The sequence below is a fragment of the Paramormyrops kingsleyae genome, chromosome 20, assembly GCF_048594095.1.
Source record: "Paramormyrops kingsleyae isolate MSU_618 chromosome 20, PKINGS_0.4, whole genome shotgun sequence".
Lineage (NCBI taxonomy): Eukaryota > Metazoa > Chordata > Actinopteri > Osteoglossiformes > Mormyridae > Paramormyrops > Paramormyrops kingsleyae.
In genome coordinates, this window is record NC_132816.1 from 22,378,366 (window position 1) to 22,396,390 (window position 18,025).

The 18,025-nt window shown below is 51.6% G+C and overlaps 2 protein-coding genes across 4 annotated transcripts; one reads left to right on the forward strand and one right to left on the reverse strand.

Annotated features, from left to right (window-relative positions):
* Positions 1-1,151: 1,151 nt before the first annotated feature.
* Positions 1,152-5,900, forward strand: LOC111848412 (tetraspanin-14-like). Of its 2 annotated transcripts, XM_072703350.1 has the most exons (9): positions 1,152-1,435; positions 2,662-2,749; positions 2,995-3,045; positions 3,460-3,606; positions 4,133-4,303; positions 4,460-4,585; positions 5,005-5,052; positions 5,164-5,277; positions 5,361-5,900. In XM_072703350.1, exons 1-9 carry the CDS (start codon positions 1,167-1,169, stop codon positions 5,424-5,426), a joined length of 1,080 nt encoding a protein of 359 aa, XP_072559451.1. In that variant the 5' UTR covers positions 1,152-1,166; the 3' UTR covers positions 5,427-5,900. The 2 variants fall into 2 exon arrangements, with proteins under 2 accessions (XP_072559451.1, XP_072559452.1); XM_072703351.1 differs by lacking the exon at positions 3,460-3,606.
* Positions 5,901-8,227: 2,327 nt separating this feature from the next.
* On the reverse strand, positions 8,228-14,781 carry sh2d4bb (SH2 domain containing 4Bb). Of its 2 annotated transcripts, XM_072703349.1 has the most exons (9): positions 14,613-14,781; positions 13,539-13,698; positions 13,188-13,335; positions 10,419-10,557; positions 10,142-10,300; positions 9,803-9,830; positions 9,380-9,549; positions 8,595-8,815; positions 8,228-8,359 (listed from the first exon to the last, which is right to left on the reverse strand). In XM_072703349.1, exons 1-9 carry the CDS (start codon positions 14,779-14,781, stop codon positions 8,267-8,269), a joined length of 1,287 nt encoding a protein of 428 aa, XP_072559450.1. In that variant the 3' UTR covers positions 8,228-8,266. The 2 variants fall into 2 exon arrangements, with proteins under 2 accessions (XP_072559450.1, XP_072559449.1); XM_072703348.1 differs by lacking the exon at positions 9,803-9,830 and having other exon boundaries at positions 9,380-9,507; positions 9,991-10,300.
* Between the last annotated feature and the right edge of the window lie 3,244 nt (positions 14,782-18,025).

The following is an 18,025-nucleotide window of genomic DNA, read 5'->3' on the forward strand; positions in this document are numbered from 1 at the left end:
AACAGATTTTTAAATTTTACTGAAAAGAGAGCGGATGGCACAAAGGTCTGAGAGAATTACACACCTTGACGGTTCTATTTGGGGTAAAACAAACGTGTCTACAGAGACGGGGTGGCGGGGTCCCAGGCACTGCACATGCTGATGAAGTGGGGCAGCTTGGCACTGTCCCTGTGCGACCGGCCGTAGGGCGCCGCCTCCGTCCAAACGCTCTTTGTTTGCTGCAGTGCTGCTTGGCCAAAGTTTGGTACAATGGTAAGGAAGGGAAAACAAAAAAACCTCCCATTCCATTCCCTAAAATGCGCCATTCGAGGCGCAGTAGGACCCTTAGGAGAAAATCAATTTCAATATTCAATTAGAGCTATTTCGGAAAGTGCTCGGTATCATCCCATATTTTAGTCACCTTATAAAATCATGGAAGACAAATAGAACAATGAAACCCTGAAAGAAAACCACATTGACAAAAAACAACCAGAAACTGACATTTTTTTCCATTAAAAAGCACATCTACTAGGCTACCTTGTAATAAATCTAACTGCAAAGTAACAAGCATATGTAAGCAGAACAACCCAGTACATTTCAGGAACGATTGCAATTTATCAATATGTGCAGCCTGAAAATTAAACCCGATTCAGCTTCATTCTGGTGGTATAAAAGGTCTCCACGTGGAAAATCAAGTATTGTCGTGTTTCTGGCTCGGACTCCTACCCCTAATGCAGGGTTTGTCCGCCCAGTCCTCGCGGACCACCAGCAGTTCACACTTTCGTTTATCCCAATTCCCTGGCCGTCTGGGCTCTGCTCGGACTAGGCTGGGCTGAGAAATACTGCAGCCTAATCAATGTCACATTTCACATTTTAAGGTGACCAAACCCAGTTACTGTTCCTTTCTCGCTGTCCTGTAGTGGAACATCCTGACAACACTGCAAAATGCACCGTAAACATTCAAACCAAGTTCAACAGTACTGACCCCCCGCCCCTTATACCGCCGCATGGGCATGCTGGAACCGTACGATGGCTTCGGAACAGGGCCCCCCAAGGCCCCCTGCCTCCCGAGGGCACCACACATGCCGGGGCGCAAGGTGCTTTCTAATCAGCAGGACAGACTAACAAAGAAAATAGAAATAAATCAGTTTAATGCCCTGTATTTACTACGCAAAACAAGAAATTAAATGTATGTGAAAGGCAGTCGGCAGCCGGTTCGGCTCAGATCTGCCGGACTATATGATCAGACTAAAGCCCTGATCACACTGGGGGCCCTGATTACACTGGGGAGGGAGGAGGAGTGTGACGTCAGGGGCCGGAAGTGTCGGAGACAGAAAGCTGCTCCACCTCCGCCAGAGTCGGGCGTGTTTTTAAAAAACTCACCGAGGGGGAGAAGGAAGAGTCGGAGACGGGAGGAAAAATACGGTGACGGGGAGCTCCGTGGTGCGATCGGCAGGTATGCGGGGCGCACCGGACCGGAACCGGACCGGGGAGGATTTCATATGCTTCTCCAGATTATATAAATGGACTTTTAGTCGTGAGGAGACTAAAACGAGAGGCTTCCGGCCACGGAGCTCAGCCGTGCAGATCGTGCATTTTGGTGCATGTCCGGATTGAAGTTTGTGCTCCTTCCATAAACACGCCATATAGCTGCGAATGAGAGGTGACACTGAAGCTGAAGCTGGCTGATGGCGATTGTCTGGCTTTTAGCGGATGTGAGCCTTTGTTTTCTGATTGCTGATTGTTCTTAAGATGACTTTATGGAATTTGCATGGCTTGACTTGCTCACCTCTTGCGTTTTCCCTGCATTTATTGGTTTATTTCATTAGGTGCTCTTAAATAAGCTCGTTTTCATCTTCAGCTGGTTTTATTTGAAGTTTCGTAACACATTATTGTGTAAACCAGGAAATGTATAATAGAGGGAGACGAGTTGTTTACCTTTCAGTAGACCTTCTTTTCTGGACAAATTCAAAACTCTAAAAAACTTTTGTCTGGTTAACATTTTAACTTGGTTATGTTTAATGGGCGTGATGTCTCCAGTCCGCTTTCTGTGGCGGATTTTCTTACGTATAGGCGTGGTTGTGTCTGCAATGGCCCCAAGACACACGAAACCCCACCTGGTTATGTTCTTACCGCTAGTGTTGGTCCATTTACTGCATATTATATTTGAACAATCTTTATGTAAATCCGCCATGGTCTGTCTAGCTGAGATGCAGGCTGACATGTTGCTCAGTTGGGGCCCTTAAGCCTCCTGTCCTGTTCGGGTGCTGAATCAACCCCCTGATCTGTGTCCTTGAATCAGTCTAATTTTTGTACTTCAGCCCTTCAGTACCAGTCACTGGTGGTTCGGGGAGTGACTGACTGCGGCTGGAATTCGTAAACTTCCAGAAAGGGCTGGTCCTGCGCAAGAGTCGCAGCTTCTACGGCTTTTCCAAAAAAAATGTCTTTTTCTTTTCAAAGTGAGAACGAGCTTGGCAGCCGCCCACAAAGGTGCCCATGGAGCTGGGGGTTAATGGGCTGAAGGGGCTCATTCAAGGGCCCATGGACATTCGACTGTCCTGCCAAGGCTGGGCTCGAACCAGCAACTTTCCGATCACAGGCACGGAGGTTTAGCTGGCTGAGCTACAGCTGATTTGTTGATCTCTCTCTCTCTCTCTCTCTCTTTTTCTTCCTCTCTTTCAGTGGCACCATGCATTACTACCGCTACAAGGCAGCTGAGGTCAGCTGCTTCTACAAGTACTTGATGTTTAGCTACAATGTGGTCTTCTGGGTGAGTATCAGGCCTGTCTGCCCCCCCCACCCGGGGCCTGGGTGCGGTGCAATGCGCTCCCTTCTGTCCCGAGCCCCCCCCACCCCACCCCCCAGTTCTCAGGGCTGCTGCTCCCCTGTGGGTGTTTGTCTGCAGGCTGCTCTTATCAGACTGCCACAGCTCCACCAGCGGAATGCGTGTTTCCTGTTTTGAGTACAGCCCCCCCCCCCCCCCGCCTCACACTCCCATCTCCTCTCTCCCCACAGTTGGCTGGGGTGGCGTTCATCGCTATCGGCATTTGGGCTTGGAGCGAGAAGGTAAGTCTTTATTGTATCTGCGGCTTTGCTGCCCCCTAGTGGCCGACGTGGGATTGGCTGGGCTGGGCTTTATGGAATGTTCTTGGCTGTGTGGAGCATCGCAGAGACTTGATCCCGTCTAATTCTCTGCAATGTCTCCTTCGGGGGCTCCTGCCTTTATTCTTCCTCATGCTTCCGTGACTGAAGCATTCCCCGTTGCCGTCACAGTGCACACTGCCTGAGTGCCGACGTGCATCCGTGTTTTACGGCTGTCTGTACGCCTCCTGCCTTGTTTGGGAAGCTGCCTCTTTCTGTTTGTGCTTGTTGACCAGCTCTCCACACACGCCTCAGTGCTGTTTGCTGGTTAAGATGCAGCACTAGAAGCACCTTCCCTAATGATGCAGTGTGAAACGCGCTTCATTTGTTTTCCTCCAGGGGGTGCTGCTGGACCTAACCCAGGTCACCCGAATGCATGGCTTTGACCCTGTGTGGCTGGTGCTTCTAGTGGGTGGGGTCACCTTCATCCTGGGCTTCGCTGGCTGCGTCGGGGCCTTGAGGGAGAACATCTGCCTACTCAAGTTTGTGAGTGTGACTCTCCTGCCTGCGCCCCCTAGTGTGTGGGACCCAGTGTTGCACCGCTGAGCATTTCAGCCTCGCGCGCCCACTGCCATATACACTGCGTGAGCAGTGCCCACGTTCTCGGCTTCTTGGGTGCTGAGCTGTTGCGTTTAAGGCTAATTATGGCTTGTGAACATGAGACGGCTCTGCACGCTGGTGAAGTTGCCGATCAGAAATGCGTCGTGCATTATTCATGTAAATGCACCCAGCAGATCACTGGCTCCTTTGTGTACAGATAAGTGCTCAGTTTAATTAAACATAATCAGACTTTATATTAATTCTTTATCTCGAGCAATTAGACGTAACCGAATTACATTTGTCATTATTCACCCCCCTCCCACTTTTAAGATTAATACTATGAGTTAGTGATGGTCAGAATGGGCAGGCGGCTCATTAGGCGCTGATTAATGGTGAGATCCAGCACATGACCTCCACATACGGGGCCTGTTCCCGGGGCGTCTCCTAACCCAGGCTCCGCCTCCTCCCTCAGTTCTCCTCCTTGATCGGCTTCATCTTCTTCCTGGAGCTGACGGCGGCCGTCCTGGCCTTCGTCTTCCAGGATACCCTGAGGGAGTGGATCAGAGATCTGTTTCTGACCAACATCAAGGCGTACCGGGATGACATCGACCTGCAGAACCTCATCGACTCGCTGCAGAAGCTGGTGGGGGGGGGGGGTGGGGTGGGGTGGGGTGGGGGGACTAGCTCATTCCCCTGAACTGTGCCGTATATTCAGCTCATTACTGTTTTTCATGGTACTGGGAAGTTAACAAGCGACTCTGTGTACGAGTCTGACTCCCGGCACGCCTTGTCCTCCCAGAACCACTGCTGCGGCGCCTCAGGTCCTGACGACTGGAATGAGAACCTGTACTTCAACTGCGACAAAGACAACCCCAGCAGGGAGCGCTGTGGAGTGCCCTTCTCCTGCTGCGTGCACGACCCAGCTGTTAGTACCCGTCCGTGTGTGTCTGCGTGCTCGCATGCATGTGCCTCTCTGTGTGCGTGCACCTGTGTGCCCCTCTCTGTGTGCCCGCCCCTCTCTGTGCGCGTGCGCCCCTCTCTGTGCGCGTGCGCCCCTCTCTGTGCGCGTGCGCCCCTCTCTGTGCGCGTGCGCCCCTCTCTGTGCGCGTGCGCCCCTCTCTGTGTGTGTGCGCCCCTTTTTGTTTGTGTGGCTGTTTGTGCACATACTTTTGTGTGTCCCCATCTGTGTGCGTGTCCTCATCCGTGTCTCCATCCATGTGCGTGTCCCCGGCTGTGTGCACGTGTCCCCGTCCGTGTCCCCGTCCGTGTCCCCATCCGTGTGCGTGTCCGTGTCCGTGTGCTTGTGTAACACCCTGATATCTCTCTCCTTTCTTTTTTCCCCAGAATCCCGTTGTAAACACACAGTGTGGCTATGGTATCAGAGACTTCAAAGTGAGGCCCGTTTCCTGCCTGGGGGTTGGGGTTGGGGTTGGGGGTGGGGGGGGGCGGCATGGTAGTCCAGGTGTCCTGATCTTAACCCCCCTTTCTCCCCCCCCGTGTCAGATGAACCGCAGTCAGTTCATCAATGACAGAGGCTGTGTAGCCGCCATGGAAGCCTGGCTCCCGCGCAACATCTACATCATCGCTGGAGTCTTCATTGGCATTTCCCTGCTGCAGGTACAGCCATGGGGGCTTCAGTGCAGTTGGGGAGTGCCCCCCCCCCCCAGCTCAGAAGGTGACCCCCTGACCTCTCTCTGCAGATGGTGGGCATCTACCTGTCTCGGACGCTGATTGTCGACATCGAAAGAGTCAAGTTCAACATGTGAGGTGGGCGGGGCCTCTGCTGTGGCCCCTCCCCCTCCAGTAACCAATGGTGGCTCCCTCTGGAGGAATGACGCAGCAGAGCCACGTGTTACTTTGACCTCCTTGCCAAATGGACTTCGCCCTACGTGTGTGTGTGTGTGTGTGTGTGTGTGTCCTTCACTCTGTTTCGTGTGACGTTCCTGCTCTCACACCTGCCTGCTGAGGCCCCCAGGTGACCCCCCTCTTCCTTCATTTGACCCCGACTTCGGGGATTTGGAGGATGGCCTTGTCAGAAGGAGCTTCCCCCTGCCAGCTTCCCGCTGGAGATGCGGCGTCCTTTGGCTTCTTGGCCGCGGGACTCCCTCCCAGTGAGAGCGCCATCTGTCTGTACCAGGGCATCTCAGTGACATCACCTTTGTGGCATCGCCCCCCCATGGCTGGCTGTGGGTTATAGGAGCCTGTTCTGTCCTGGGATTGGGGCCAGCTCGGGGGGAGGGGGGGGGTCACACCGCTTGGATGGCCTGCTTGTTCTGCTTCTACGATCCCTTGGAAAACTGGCCAGATCTTTAGATGTACAAGCAGGATAGTCATTCTTGGAACAGCCCTTATGAGAAATGTTGCAGGGAGGCCCTTCCCTGCTCCCTGCGTTTGGCCTGTTACTAACCTGCAGCTTAAAGCCAGTGCTGATGTCATGCCTTGCCGATGGGAGTCCCCTGGTGGCAGCATCTGCACTGCAGGTCCAGGGCAGCTGGAGCATAAGAGCAGCTCTGACCTCCTAACGCACGCAGGCGAACAGACGCAAAGTGCCTAATCCTTCCCGCACTAGGAGAATGTTCCGTGAGTAGGGCAGCAAACCCTTGCTGTCTGGGAAGACATTTTATGAAAACCTTTGTATTTATCTTCCTTCCCTGTATTGCTACTGAAAACTGCACAATTTTTACATTTTTATGTGGATTTAAGCTTTGGAGGGATATTTGTACAGCCGTTTTGGTGAATAAAATGCTCTCTGTCCTTCCATGTGCCTGTGTGCTCTCTGTTCAGTTGCTTTCGCTCTTGCAGAGATCCCGGCCCGGGGGCTTGTGAGAACGACAGCAAAGGTGCTTTTTCCCTCTTTCATCCGGTTTGGCTGCCCTCTTCCTGTTTCCATTTCCCCTTCCTGCCTGCTTGTTTCGCCTTCCTCTTGGGGGGTCTGTTTCCATCCTTCCTGGGAAGCAGGGACAGCCGTGACCTTTTGGTGAGTTGGTGACTGTGGAAACTCTCTGGCCCCTTGGAGAGATGGGGGACTGGTAAACACAGGTGATCACTTTCTACAAATGGATCCTCACTGGAATCTCTGGTAACCAGTGGTACGATCCACTCCCACGAAAATATCCTCATGAGAAGATGTGGGTGGGGGAGGGGAGGCGAGAGGAGGGGGGGGGAGCGGGGAGGTCCGTCCTGGTCCTGTGAGACGCCCTCCCAGCCGGCTCCGTACCCATTATTCACCGGAGGTCGCGGTCGCGTTCCACTCGAGCGGCGGTAAGCTGACACCCGTGAAAAAGAGCGTCTGGCTTTCTGTGGTGCTGCCCATGGTCTCCCACAGGGGGGCGGCGCTGAGTTATCGATGCACAGCCATGGGCTGGTAATGAAGACGGTCGCTGCTGTGGCAGGGTGCCCACATGCCTCTCCCCTTACAGCCGGGTAGGCTGGGGGTGCAGCTTGGCGTGCAGGCGGGTGGGCAGGCAAGATTCAAAGAGGTCATCCCTCCAAACAGAGCAGGGTACCTTTAGGTGATGCATTTGACCAATGAGGTGTGCTGGGAGAAATTAAGCGTGGCTTTTGTATTTAACCATGTTAGCGGAGCGTAGATGCAGTTCACATCGCTTTCGCTGTTGCCTGCAGTGCCACCAAATGGTGGGATGACTCTCTTACATCCCTAAAAATGTGAATAAAACCACACACCTTTAGCAAAGACAAGTCATTTAATTTTTGCAGAACTGAAATCTACACATCTGCACTACAATGGTGCCATTCCCATTGTGGGGTGTGCTTGTGTGATAGAGCCACAGACCGCAGGACGGCATAAGCGTGAAAACACACACAGATGCGCAGGCAGACACGCAGGCAGACACGCATGCACGTGCGGCTGGGACGCTGTATGAGACGGCCGCGAGCCCACCGCCCTGATCAGTACCGCTGACGGCTGTGGCGGAGACCGCGTGCTCCCTCGCCAAACTCATGCATATTCATGAGGGGTCTCTCTGTGCCTATGAATATTCATATCAGGCCTGGGGCATGTTTTAATTCACAGTGACGGATGGGTACAGGGCTTCTGCTCTGAATATGAACTGAGCTGCCTCAGCTCTCTGATAAATATTCATGATAGCCTGCCACCTGGCTGAGCCACGGTGGGCCCCGGCATCAGTGGGCGGGGGAAGGGTGAGGGGGCGGGGGTTAAGGGAGGGGGAAGATGAAGGTGGAGAGAAAGATGAGGGGGCGTTGGGGGGGGTGACGGTCTGGGGGGGGGGGGGGGGGACAGGGTGGTGGGGAAAGATGAGGGAGCAGGAGAAGACAAGGGGATGAAGGGAAAGACAAGGGGGTGGGGCAAATAGGGGGGGACACGAGGGGGAGGAGGAAATATGTGTGGGCTGGGAGCAAAAACGGGGGTGGAGGAAGGGTAAGAAGGCAGAGAGAAATATGAGGGGGTGGAGTGAAAGGTGCAGGTGCGACGGAGGACGAGGCGGGGGAGAAAAGGGGGGGGGGCTTGAGACCTGAGGCTGCAGATGCTGATGTAAGACTGAACGTAGTTAAATTGCACTGAAGCAAACTGAACATGTGAGATACAGGCCTGACACTCAGAAATTCTGCTGGGAGAGGGGAGTGGTCACTGGAAGAGCCCCCCGTAATCTGGGGATGAGAGCCTCGGTTTACAGGACTCCTGGAGGAGCTCACCCCCGGACGTGGTTATCACCTCCTCCTGCAACGGACAGACAGAAAGGGAGGGTCAAACTGGCCTTCCTCACTCATGCCGTAATGATGCTGCAATTGCAGGGGCCGTGTGCGGCAGCGTCTGCGCGGCAGCGTCTGCGGGGCAGCATGTGCGCGGCAGCGTCTGCGGGGCAGCGTCTGCGGGGCAGCGTGTGCGCGGCAGCGTCTGCGGGGCAGCGTGTGCGCGGCAGCGTCTGCGGGGCAGCGTGTGTGCGGCCACGCACCTTGTGGAAGGCGACGAGGTCGGCCAGCGTGGCGTGCCGGCTCTGGTCCACTCCCAGGAAGCTGTAGCAGTCCCCAGAGGCGTCGATGAGGAAGTGCTTGAAGGCGGACGCAGTGCGGTACGACAGCGTGTAGCCCCAGATCCGCTCGCTGACGCGCACCAGGAAGCTGCCCTCAGGGCAGCGCATCAGCAGCGATTCCGAATCCTGCCGGCTGATGATGCCTGCGGGGGGCGCCGGATGGACAGTCCCAAGGTAAACGTCAAGAAACAGGGCGACAGGACCTTCTAGAAGAAGCAACTGAACTGGGAGAGGGAAACAAACACTGGGACTCTCCCAGCCCTGCCTGTCCCGCTGATGCCTTTTAATTAGTCCCTGTCCATCCTGCGATAGAGCCAGCTATGCTGGAGCGTTTCACAGCCTTCCTGACTCATGGAGTATTAATATCGAGCTGGAAGCGAGTTAGAGAACGGCCCGTTTGGCCAGCCTGCCTGAAGGGAAGGATTTCTTTTTTTATTATTGTCCTCATCATCATCATTAATACATCTGGTGGTGAGGCAGGCAGCAGAGCAGAGACGGCCAGGGCCTGTGACAGTGTGTATCCTGCGGGAGGCGCTGTGTCTGCATCGCTCCAGCACAACATCCAGCTGTATAAATGGGTAAATGATTCTAAACCTTGCTTTTAATAAAACGTGTCGACATAGCGACTAGTCATTAAGCGAGTGTGAAGGCAGGACAGCAGGGAAGCTGGGGAACAGTGCTGCAGCATCGTGATAAATGTCTCTCACCATGAAACCAGGGGGCTATGGTGGTGCTGTTCCTCTCGAACCCGGCTCGTTTGGGCCTCTGCTCCTCTGTGAACCAGCGCAGGATAGATTCACGGCAGTTGGGCCGAGGGGGGCGCACCCAGGCAGGGCTTGGGGGCGTAACAGACATGTTGTAAAAGATGGATGGATGCCTATCAGTGAGCATACCTGACCTATGACGTGACACACTGCCCGTCCTTATCTATTACTGAGGGTGAATCTGTCTTTATCTCTCTTTACTTGTGTGTTGTGTACTTGTCTGTTACTGTACTATATTGTTTTGTAACTGACATTGTCACTACCTGTCACTATCACTCCATGTTTGTCACTATCTGCACCTGTCTGTCACTCTCTGTACCTCTCTGGCTCTGTACTATATTGATCTGTAACTGGCATTGTCAGTACCTGTGTGTCACTCTCTGTACCTGTCTGTCTCTCTGTACCTGTCTGTCACTCTCTGTCTCTCTCTGTACCTGCCTGTCTCTTTCTGTACCTGTCTGTCCCTCTCTGTACCTGTCTGTCATTCTCTGTACCCGTCTGTCCCTCTCTGTACCCGTCTGTCCCTCTCTGTACCCGTCTGTCCCTCTCTGTACCTGTCTGTTAGCATCTGCACTGTGGAGGCGCTGTGCCTGCGATTCTGTCTTCGGCGATGCACAGGTGGAGCCGTCGCCGCACCGTGGGAGGTGTTACTGGTCTCTGGGGGTGGGGCTGCGGCTGGGGACTCCACAGGTGTGCTGTGCCTGCGGTTCTGGCCCGACCCATTCAGGTGGGTCTTCTGGAAGAGGCCGCTGAGCCCGGCCACCAGGCCCTTCTCAATAGCCCGCAGGGACTGACGCTTGTACTCGTCCCGGGCCCTCCGAGCCTTGCGGGTCATCTCCTCATCAGCAGCTTTGGAGCGGCGCACTGAGTGGCGTGTCAAAGAGTGCCCAGGTCAAAGGGCACGAGGCCAGGGCTGCGGGAATTGTGAGGTGACTCTGGCTAGCAGCCACACGCCTCCCCCCCCCCCCCCCCCCACACTCACGCTGCTCCTGCCACTCCTTGTCATCCCTCTCGCTCCTTTTTTCCTCCTGCTTCAGGGAGATGTACAGCTCCTTCGCCCTCCTCTTCTCTGTGCGCCGTATCTCCTCTTCCCCACGCTGGCGCTCCTCTTCCTCGCATTTCTGCGGGAGAGGTGTGCTTCATCACGCACACGCATGTCACGCTTTGCAAAACACCTCATACTTAAATAGGCAAACACTTCACTGTACTTAGATGCACAGGCAGTCATGCATGCAGGAGGACACACTCTCACACACTCTCCCCTGTCACACATACACACACACTCTCCTCTTACATACACACTCCTCTCACTCTCTCTCCTCTATTTCATATGCTCACACACACACTCTCTTCTCTTACACACACTCCTCTCTCACACTCTCTCTCTCTCCTGTCATATACTCTCTCATACACTCTCACACACCCCTATTGAGGATATTTTTAACAATAGCACCCTTTGTGCAGCCTGTCCATTACAGAGTGCCTCTTGCGCTTAGCCAGCCGTGAAGGCATGTAAACAATGGTGTCGCCTTTCCGCCAAGCTGCCCCAGCTGTGCTCCGCAGCGTCAATAATTTACTTGTGGATTATGAGCCACTCGGGAGCTCTGAGCACTAATCATTCACCCTAAACGAGCAGAGACCTGGCCAGCCGCACGCTAACGGGCACAGCCGCTGCTGACTGGGTCCCCTTGGCCCCGGGACACTGTCATGGCAGGCAGTGTCCGAAGAGTCGGATCCCGTAAAAAACATGCTGTTCGGGCAGCTTTCAGTATGGCCATGATGTTGCTGGGAGAGTGGTAAATACATCAGCATGTTAGCATGGGGATGCGCTAGCTGGCACTGGGGCTTTGTTAATGCAGTTAAGTTAGGCTGGAGAAACTGCAAATGCTGCTGCCATGTTAGTATTGGGGTGTGGTAAATGCAGTTACAGTATTAATATTGATATATTGTAAATTGTTACAATGTTAGGGACATTGAAAATGCAGTTTCTGTATTAGCATTAAGTTGGTGTGGTGAAGTGATTAGTCATTGTTGACACACCACAGCATACAGTGCATAATCACAAAATGTGTCCTCTGCATTTAACCAACATGTGACAACAGGGGGCAGCTAATTCAGTGCCGGGGAGCAGGTCTTGGGGGGGGGGTTACCTTGCTCAGGGTACCTCAGTGGTATCTTGCTGTTTGGGGATTCAAACCAGCAACCTTTTGATTACAAGTGTACTTTCCTAACTATTAGGGCACCACTGCTCCAGCAGGACATTACAGATGCAGTTTCTGTTTTAGCAATTGGACATTGTAAATGCAGTGACCTTGTTAAGATTGGGACGTTGTAAATGTCTTTATAGTGTAAGCATTGGGACATTGTAAATGCAGTGACCTTGTTAAGATTGGGACGTTGTAAATGTCTTTATAGTGTAAGCATTGGGACATTGTAAATGCAGTGACCTTGTTAAGATTGGGACGTTGTAAATGTCTTTATAGTGTAAGCATTGGGACATTGTAAATGCAGTGACCTTGTTAAGATTGGGACGTTGTAAATGTCTTTATAGTGTAAGCATTGGGACATTGTAAATGCAGTGACCTTGTTAAGATTGGGACGTTGTAAATGTCTTTATAGTGTAAGCATTGGGACATTGTAAATGCAGTGACCTTGTTAAGATTGGGACGTTGTAAATGTCTTTATAGTGTAAGCATTGGGACATTGTAAATGCAGTGACCTTGTTAAGATTGGGACGTTGTAAATGTCTTTATAGTGTAAGCATTGGGACATTGTAAATGCAGTGACCTTGTTAAGATTGGGACGTTGTAAATGTCTTTATAGTGTAAGCATTGGGACATTGTAGATGTAGCTAGATCCATGTTAGCTTTAGGGCATCATAAATGCAGTTATCATGTTAGCCCTGGCACATTACAAATTCCATTTCCATTATAGAATTGCAGCATTGTAATTGCAGTACACTGCGGCATTGTAGCACTGTGTGTCAAATATAGTTGCCATTTTAGCACTAGGACTGTACTGTAGAGCTATGTGTATCAGGATTATATGCACTCTACCCCATACACATTTAAGGTGTGCTGAAACCAAACTGTTAGCACGAGCCAATCGACCTGAAGTCATGTGACATGTGCCCCAGCAGTTACCCCAGTCACAATGACACGATGTGCCATCCATCAGCACCCCACTCCTGTTAGCCTGTAGGCTGCTCCCGAGTGTAATTAGGGAAGGGTCCCGAGGCCCTGGGCAGCTCATGTTCAGCTGGACCCAAGGCCCAGACGAGAGGAGAGGAGGGGAGTATGTTGCTTAGAGAGGGGAAGGTGGCCAGGCTCTCCTGCTCCACCCCTGAGAAAGTGATGAATTATGGGAGCAAAATGTCAGATATGAAGTATCACGATGAAGAGCAGGATAAAGCATCGACATGGATGGAAGCACTGAGCTGTACCAGCCCTGCTAGGAGCTGCTGGCTAAATCCAGTGCCTGATGGTCAATCTTGACGATAATGAAACGACGATGAGAAGCACTTTCCTGAATGCATAAACATCACACCTACCCCTATCAGGCCACACCCACATGAGGTCACATGACATCCACTCATCTGTGTTTTGGCTAGATGTAGACAAATGTCACCTATCAATTGTGACTGCCTAGATGTAATGACACTACACTCACACACCTTGAGTTCCATCTGAATTAAGTCATATGATATCAGGACACATGGAGCCCCACCCACATGCGGTCACATGACACCCACCTTGAGCTTAGCGCGGATGCGGTCCTCCTCTTGCTTGGCTGCTCTCCTGTCCTCTGTCTCCTCCTTCCACTTCCCCGCTGCAAAGCGTGCCTTCTCCTTGGCCATGGCCTCTCGAAATTTCTGCTCGATCTCCGCCTCCTTCACGCGCCTCGAGTCGGTGTAGGTCATGAGGTTTGAGTAGTGGGTTTGGGTGTATTCCGGCAAAATGGGTGGTGTGAAAGAAATGTGGGGTTAGGCAGGAAATAAGGAACAGAATCATTAAAGCTCAAGTTTCACCAGGGATTGCTTTTCATATCTGTGCACACTTATAGTGACACGTGCCCCACCCACTGTCACGGTCGATGATCTCACCACAGCTCCTGGGCTTCCTGCTGGGCCTGTCGTCGGGCTCTCTCAGCCATCAACTCCTCCACAATTTCCTCAAAAGGCTTGTCGCCGGGAGCTTCACCCATCACCCACACCCAAACCTCACCGTCTGCTCCCTTCAACCACTGGATGCTCCTCCTGCTGGCTGCATGAGGACAAACGTCTTTGGGACCATTGGAGCAGGACGTGAGAGTAAGACAAGCTAACAGCAAATTACTAGTAACAGTACCTCAGGTTTAGGGACAGCATAGAAAAAGACAAAAAACACCGGCCTCTTAGCAATGCCCCATAAGCCTCAACAGCTGAAAGAAATCCAAGATCGCCTCAGGATCAGATGAAGTGCCATCCTTGTTGTACAGTGGTAGATGTTGTGTATGGTGCAGCAGTTAATGTTGTGTGTTGTACAGTGGTAGATGTTGTGTATGGTGCAGCAGTTAATGTTGTGTGTTGTACAGTGGTAGATGTTGTGTATGGTGCAGCAGTTAATGTTGTGTGTTGTACAGTGGTAGATGTTGTGTATGGTGCAGCAGTTAATGTTGTGTGTTGTACAGTGGTAGATGTTGTGTATGGTGCAGCAGTTAATGTTGTGTGTTGTACAGTGGTAGATGTTGTGTATGGTGCAGCAGTTAATGTTGTGTGTTGTACAGTGGTAGATGTTGTGTATGGTGCAGCAGTTAATGTTGTGTGTTGTACAGTGGTAGATGTTGTGTATGGTGCAGCAGTTAATGTTGTGTGTTGTACAGTGGTAGATGTTGTGTATGGTGCAGCAGTTAATGTTGTGTGTTGTACAGTGGTAGATGTTGTGTATGGTGCAGCAGTTAATGTTGTGTGTTGTACAGTGGTAGTAAAATTAATGCACAAGGTTTTCCTGCTAACAGATATTTAATGTTTTAAGTCATCAAGCTACAGTTCTCCAGCAAGTCATGCGGCCTTGCTGAATGAATAGGTATGAATATGAAAGTATTCGGCTGATCAAGAGCCTAATTAAGAGTTTCAGATGCAGCGATAGTGATGTGGCATTGATCTGTGTTCAGTGCCCCCCCCCCCCCCACCACTCACCGGCCCGTCCGGGCTGGGCCCCCAGGCTGCGGCTCTGGTTCTCCCGCTCGTTCCAGCGTCGCACCTGCTCCTCGCGGATCTTGTAGAAGAGGATTTGCTTCTGCTCCTCGTTGAGCTCAGCCAGGAGGTCAGGCTCAATATACATGTCCTGTAGGATCTGCTGCATCATCTTGGTGCAGTTGGGGGGCGGGGGTGCAGCCACAAGTCTCAGTAGCGTCTCAGCGAGTTGTGTGGATCCACACTTCCTCCAGCGGCTGGTACTAGCCAGCTACCGATCGGCCGCGTGCCGGCGTGAGCCTCATGGCCTCCCTGTGTCCTGCGCCCTCTGTCCTGTGCCCTGTGTCTTGGCCACTGTCCCCGTGCTGGTTATATTGCAGGCTTGCTTCACTGTCGCTCCCTGTCACCTGCAGGCTGCCTCCTCACAGCTGCGTCTGACACAGGCAGTCGCGTCTGACAGCCACACAAATGCTGTGCTTTCGAGGACACGTGACACACTCAGCGTGCTGCCATCTGATCGCAGGTGTGTGTGTGTGTGCCATATCAGGTGTTGGCACACGTGTGTTTGCTGCCTGTATGACTGCATGCGCGGCGTTCAGTGTGAGATGTGATCTCAGGTCTGCGTGTGAGGCACGTGCTGCTGTGTGCTACTGCATATTATGCATATGTGTTGATGCATGACCTCCACTTTTTGCATGTTATGTAAATGTTGTTTGATCTCTGTGTCATGTATTCTGTGTGCTTGCATGTTTTGCTCTTAGATGTCTATGTCTATGTGTCTGTGTGTATCTGTATGTGTGTTTCTGTGTCTGTCTGTATCTCTGTATCTCTCTGTGTGTCTGTGTTTCACTGTGTATCTGTGTTTCTGTGTCTGTCTGTATCTCTGTCTCTCTGTATCTCTCTGTGTGTCTGTGTTTCACTGTGTATCTGTGTTTCTGTGTCTTTGTGTTTGTGTATCTCTGTGTGTCTCTGTGTTTGTGTATCTCTGTGTTTGTGTGTCTCATTCTGTGTATCTCTGTGTGTCTCTGTGTTTTTTTGTCTCATTCTGTGTATCTCTGTGTCACTGTGTTTGTGTATCTCTGTGTGTTTCTCATTCTGTGTATCTCTGTGTGTCTTTGTGTGTGTGTGTGTGTGTGTGTGTGTGTCTGAGTTTTTGTGTCTCTGTGTTAGTGTATCTATGTGTGTCTCTGTGTTTCTGTCTCTCTGTGTTTTTGTGTCTCTGTGCTTGTGTATCTTTGTGCGTCTGTGTGTGTATCTCTGTGTGTCTCTGTATGTGTATCTCTGTGCGTTTCTGTGCTTGTGTGTGTATGTCTCTGCATTTGTGTATCTATGTGTCTGTGTATCTATTTATGTCCCTGTGTTTGTGTATCTCTCTGTATGTGTATCTATGTGTCTGTCTGTGTTTGTGTGTCTCTGTGTGTGTATCTCTGTGTGTCTCTGAGCTTGGTTCCACTTGAGTGTCACCTGATCCACCTCACCTCACCTCTCCTCTCCACCCCCCCCCCCCCCCCACCAGGTGAAAGAGTACCACCTGCCAATGGCTGCATCACCCCCCCCCCCCCTCCATGACAGACAGGACAGCATCTCTTTAGGTTTATTGTACTGCCCCCCCCCCCCATTACACCCTTGGGCTCTGTGGCAGCCAAGCCGTCACTCTTCATATTCACTTAAATGGCCTTTTCTAGAAAGCCTGCTTTGTGCTTAATTCTGAGTCTGTTCTGCTTTGAGGGCGGTAATCTCCCGAAACCCTTCCTCAGCCTCCTCTCACGCCATCTTGAAGCCCGTGCCTCAATAGTGGCACTATTAAACCACTTTAAACACTCATGCTGAATAGCATATTTCTATGGATAGCTGTCATTATATACTGGATATAATTAATTCAGATCCTACTTCCTCTCATACAGACCACTGGGGGCAGTAATGAGCTAACAATCCACCACTGCTAATGAGCATTAGCCGACACAGCCAAGCATCCCTGATTCCCACAATACCCAGCAACACCGCCCTCTCCTCACAATGCCCTAATGATGCTGAACATTTCTCACAATCCATCTGACAATTACTTTTTTTCCCACAATGCCAAGCACAACTGGCTTTCTCCCACAATGCCAAGTGACACTGGCCTTTTTCTCACAATGTCCTAACAACACTGGCATTTTCCCATAATGCCTTAGCAACTCTGACCTTTTCCCACAATGCCAACTACACTGACCTTTTCCCATAATGCCAGGCTGCACTGGCTCTTTCTTATAATGCCCTGGAAACCCTGACCTTTGTCACCACGATTCCCTAACAATACTGACCTATTCCCACAAAGCCAAGAAGCACTGGCTTTTCCCACAATGCCACAGTGTTGCCTGGCTGCCTTGTGAGTAAGTGAGCAGGTACACCTTTTCCCCTCTCTGCTGTGTTCACATTAAAACCAGCAGCTGGGACACTGACTGCTGCGTCATGTGAGGTTCCTTACTGCGACGCCCCTGGTACTCTATCACCCGTCCAACACTTAGATGGGGCTGCTTCTGTGTGAGGTGACGCAACGTCTGATTGGTGGATATTCTGCCAGATGTAAGTGAAGGATTTACTTTGCTATGGCTGAGTGAGTTATTAAGGGAGGTCTGTGGATGGAGTACAGCATGCAGAGGCCACATAGTAAATAGAGGGTGTTGAGTACACAGGGTGAGTATACAGAATACTCCGAGTACAGAGAATACCCAGAGAATAGAGAGCGTGGAGTATAGCATATAGAATACAGTGCACAAAAGCATATTAACAGGAAGAAGCAGGGCTGCAGTCACTGACACACACGTACACATACACAAACATCCACAGTGTGTCTGTGTCTCGCAGGGACGTGCGTGAGGACTGAAGACAGGTGGATCCAGGCCAGATGAAGGACCCTGTCTCCCAAAGCAGGGGTACAAGGTGGCCTCCAGGAATTACGATCTAATTAATCAGTGTGGCACAGAGGCCGCCGTGTGAAACCTCATCAGAAATCGGTTAGCATGCTGTTATTACAACAAAAGGAGGAATAGAAGAGAATGACTGTGAAATGTGAGGGAGGTCAGGCCAGCCGCTCCCCCCCGGCCACATCTGCGGGGGCGGGAAGCACGATGAAAGAAATGGCATGTAGGAGCCCACAGACACAGGGAATCAGCCAAACCTCCTGTACACAAGCAGCTGGATTTACCCATGATGCTTTGTGCCTATGGTGTGATTTCAGGATCTGCTTGTCACCTCAGTCGACCACATGCTGCCCGCTTTACACCTCTACCTGGGTGTAAATGTAACCCAGACACGCTGATGCTACATTTGTGTGACTGATGTCACGCTTTTGATGAGGAACCTAACCCCAACTCTCTTTGGATCATTTGGACTCAGTTATGATACATTCCAGCACTTTAATATACATTTTTATG

Excerpts from the sequence above, each read along its gene's own strand:
- LOC111848412 (XM_072703350.1), top strand. The coding sequence starts at position 1,167 with ATGTATGTGAAAGGCAGTCGGCAGCCGGTTCGGCTCAGATCTGCCGGA. Across the intron at positions 2,750-2,994 it reads GCTACAATGTGGTCTTCTGG|TTGGCTGGGGTGGCGTTCAT; the intron begins GTGAGTATCAGG and ends CTCTCCCCACAG. Across the intron at positions 3,046-3,459 it reads TTTGGGCTTGGAGCGAGAAG|GGGGTGCTGCTGGACCTAAC; the intron begins GTAAGTCTTTAT and ends GTTTTCCTCCAG.
- sh2d4bb (XM_072703348.1), bottom strand. The coding sequence starts at position 14,781 with ATGATGCAGCAGATCCTACAGGACATGTATATTGAGCCTGACCTCCTG. Across the intron at positions 10,301-10,418 it reads CAAGGAGTGGCAGGAGCAGC|TGCGCCGCTCCAAAGCTGCT; the intron begins GTGAGTGTGGGG and ends CACGCCACTCAG. Across the intron at positions 8,360-8,594 it reads ACCTCGTCGCCTTCCACAAG|GAGGAGGTGATAACCACGTC; the intron begins GTGCGTGGCCGC and ends TGTCCGTTGCAG.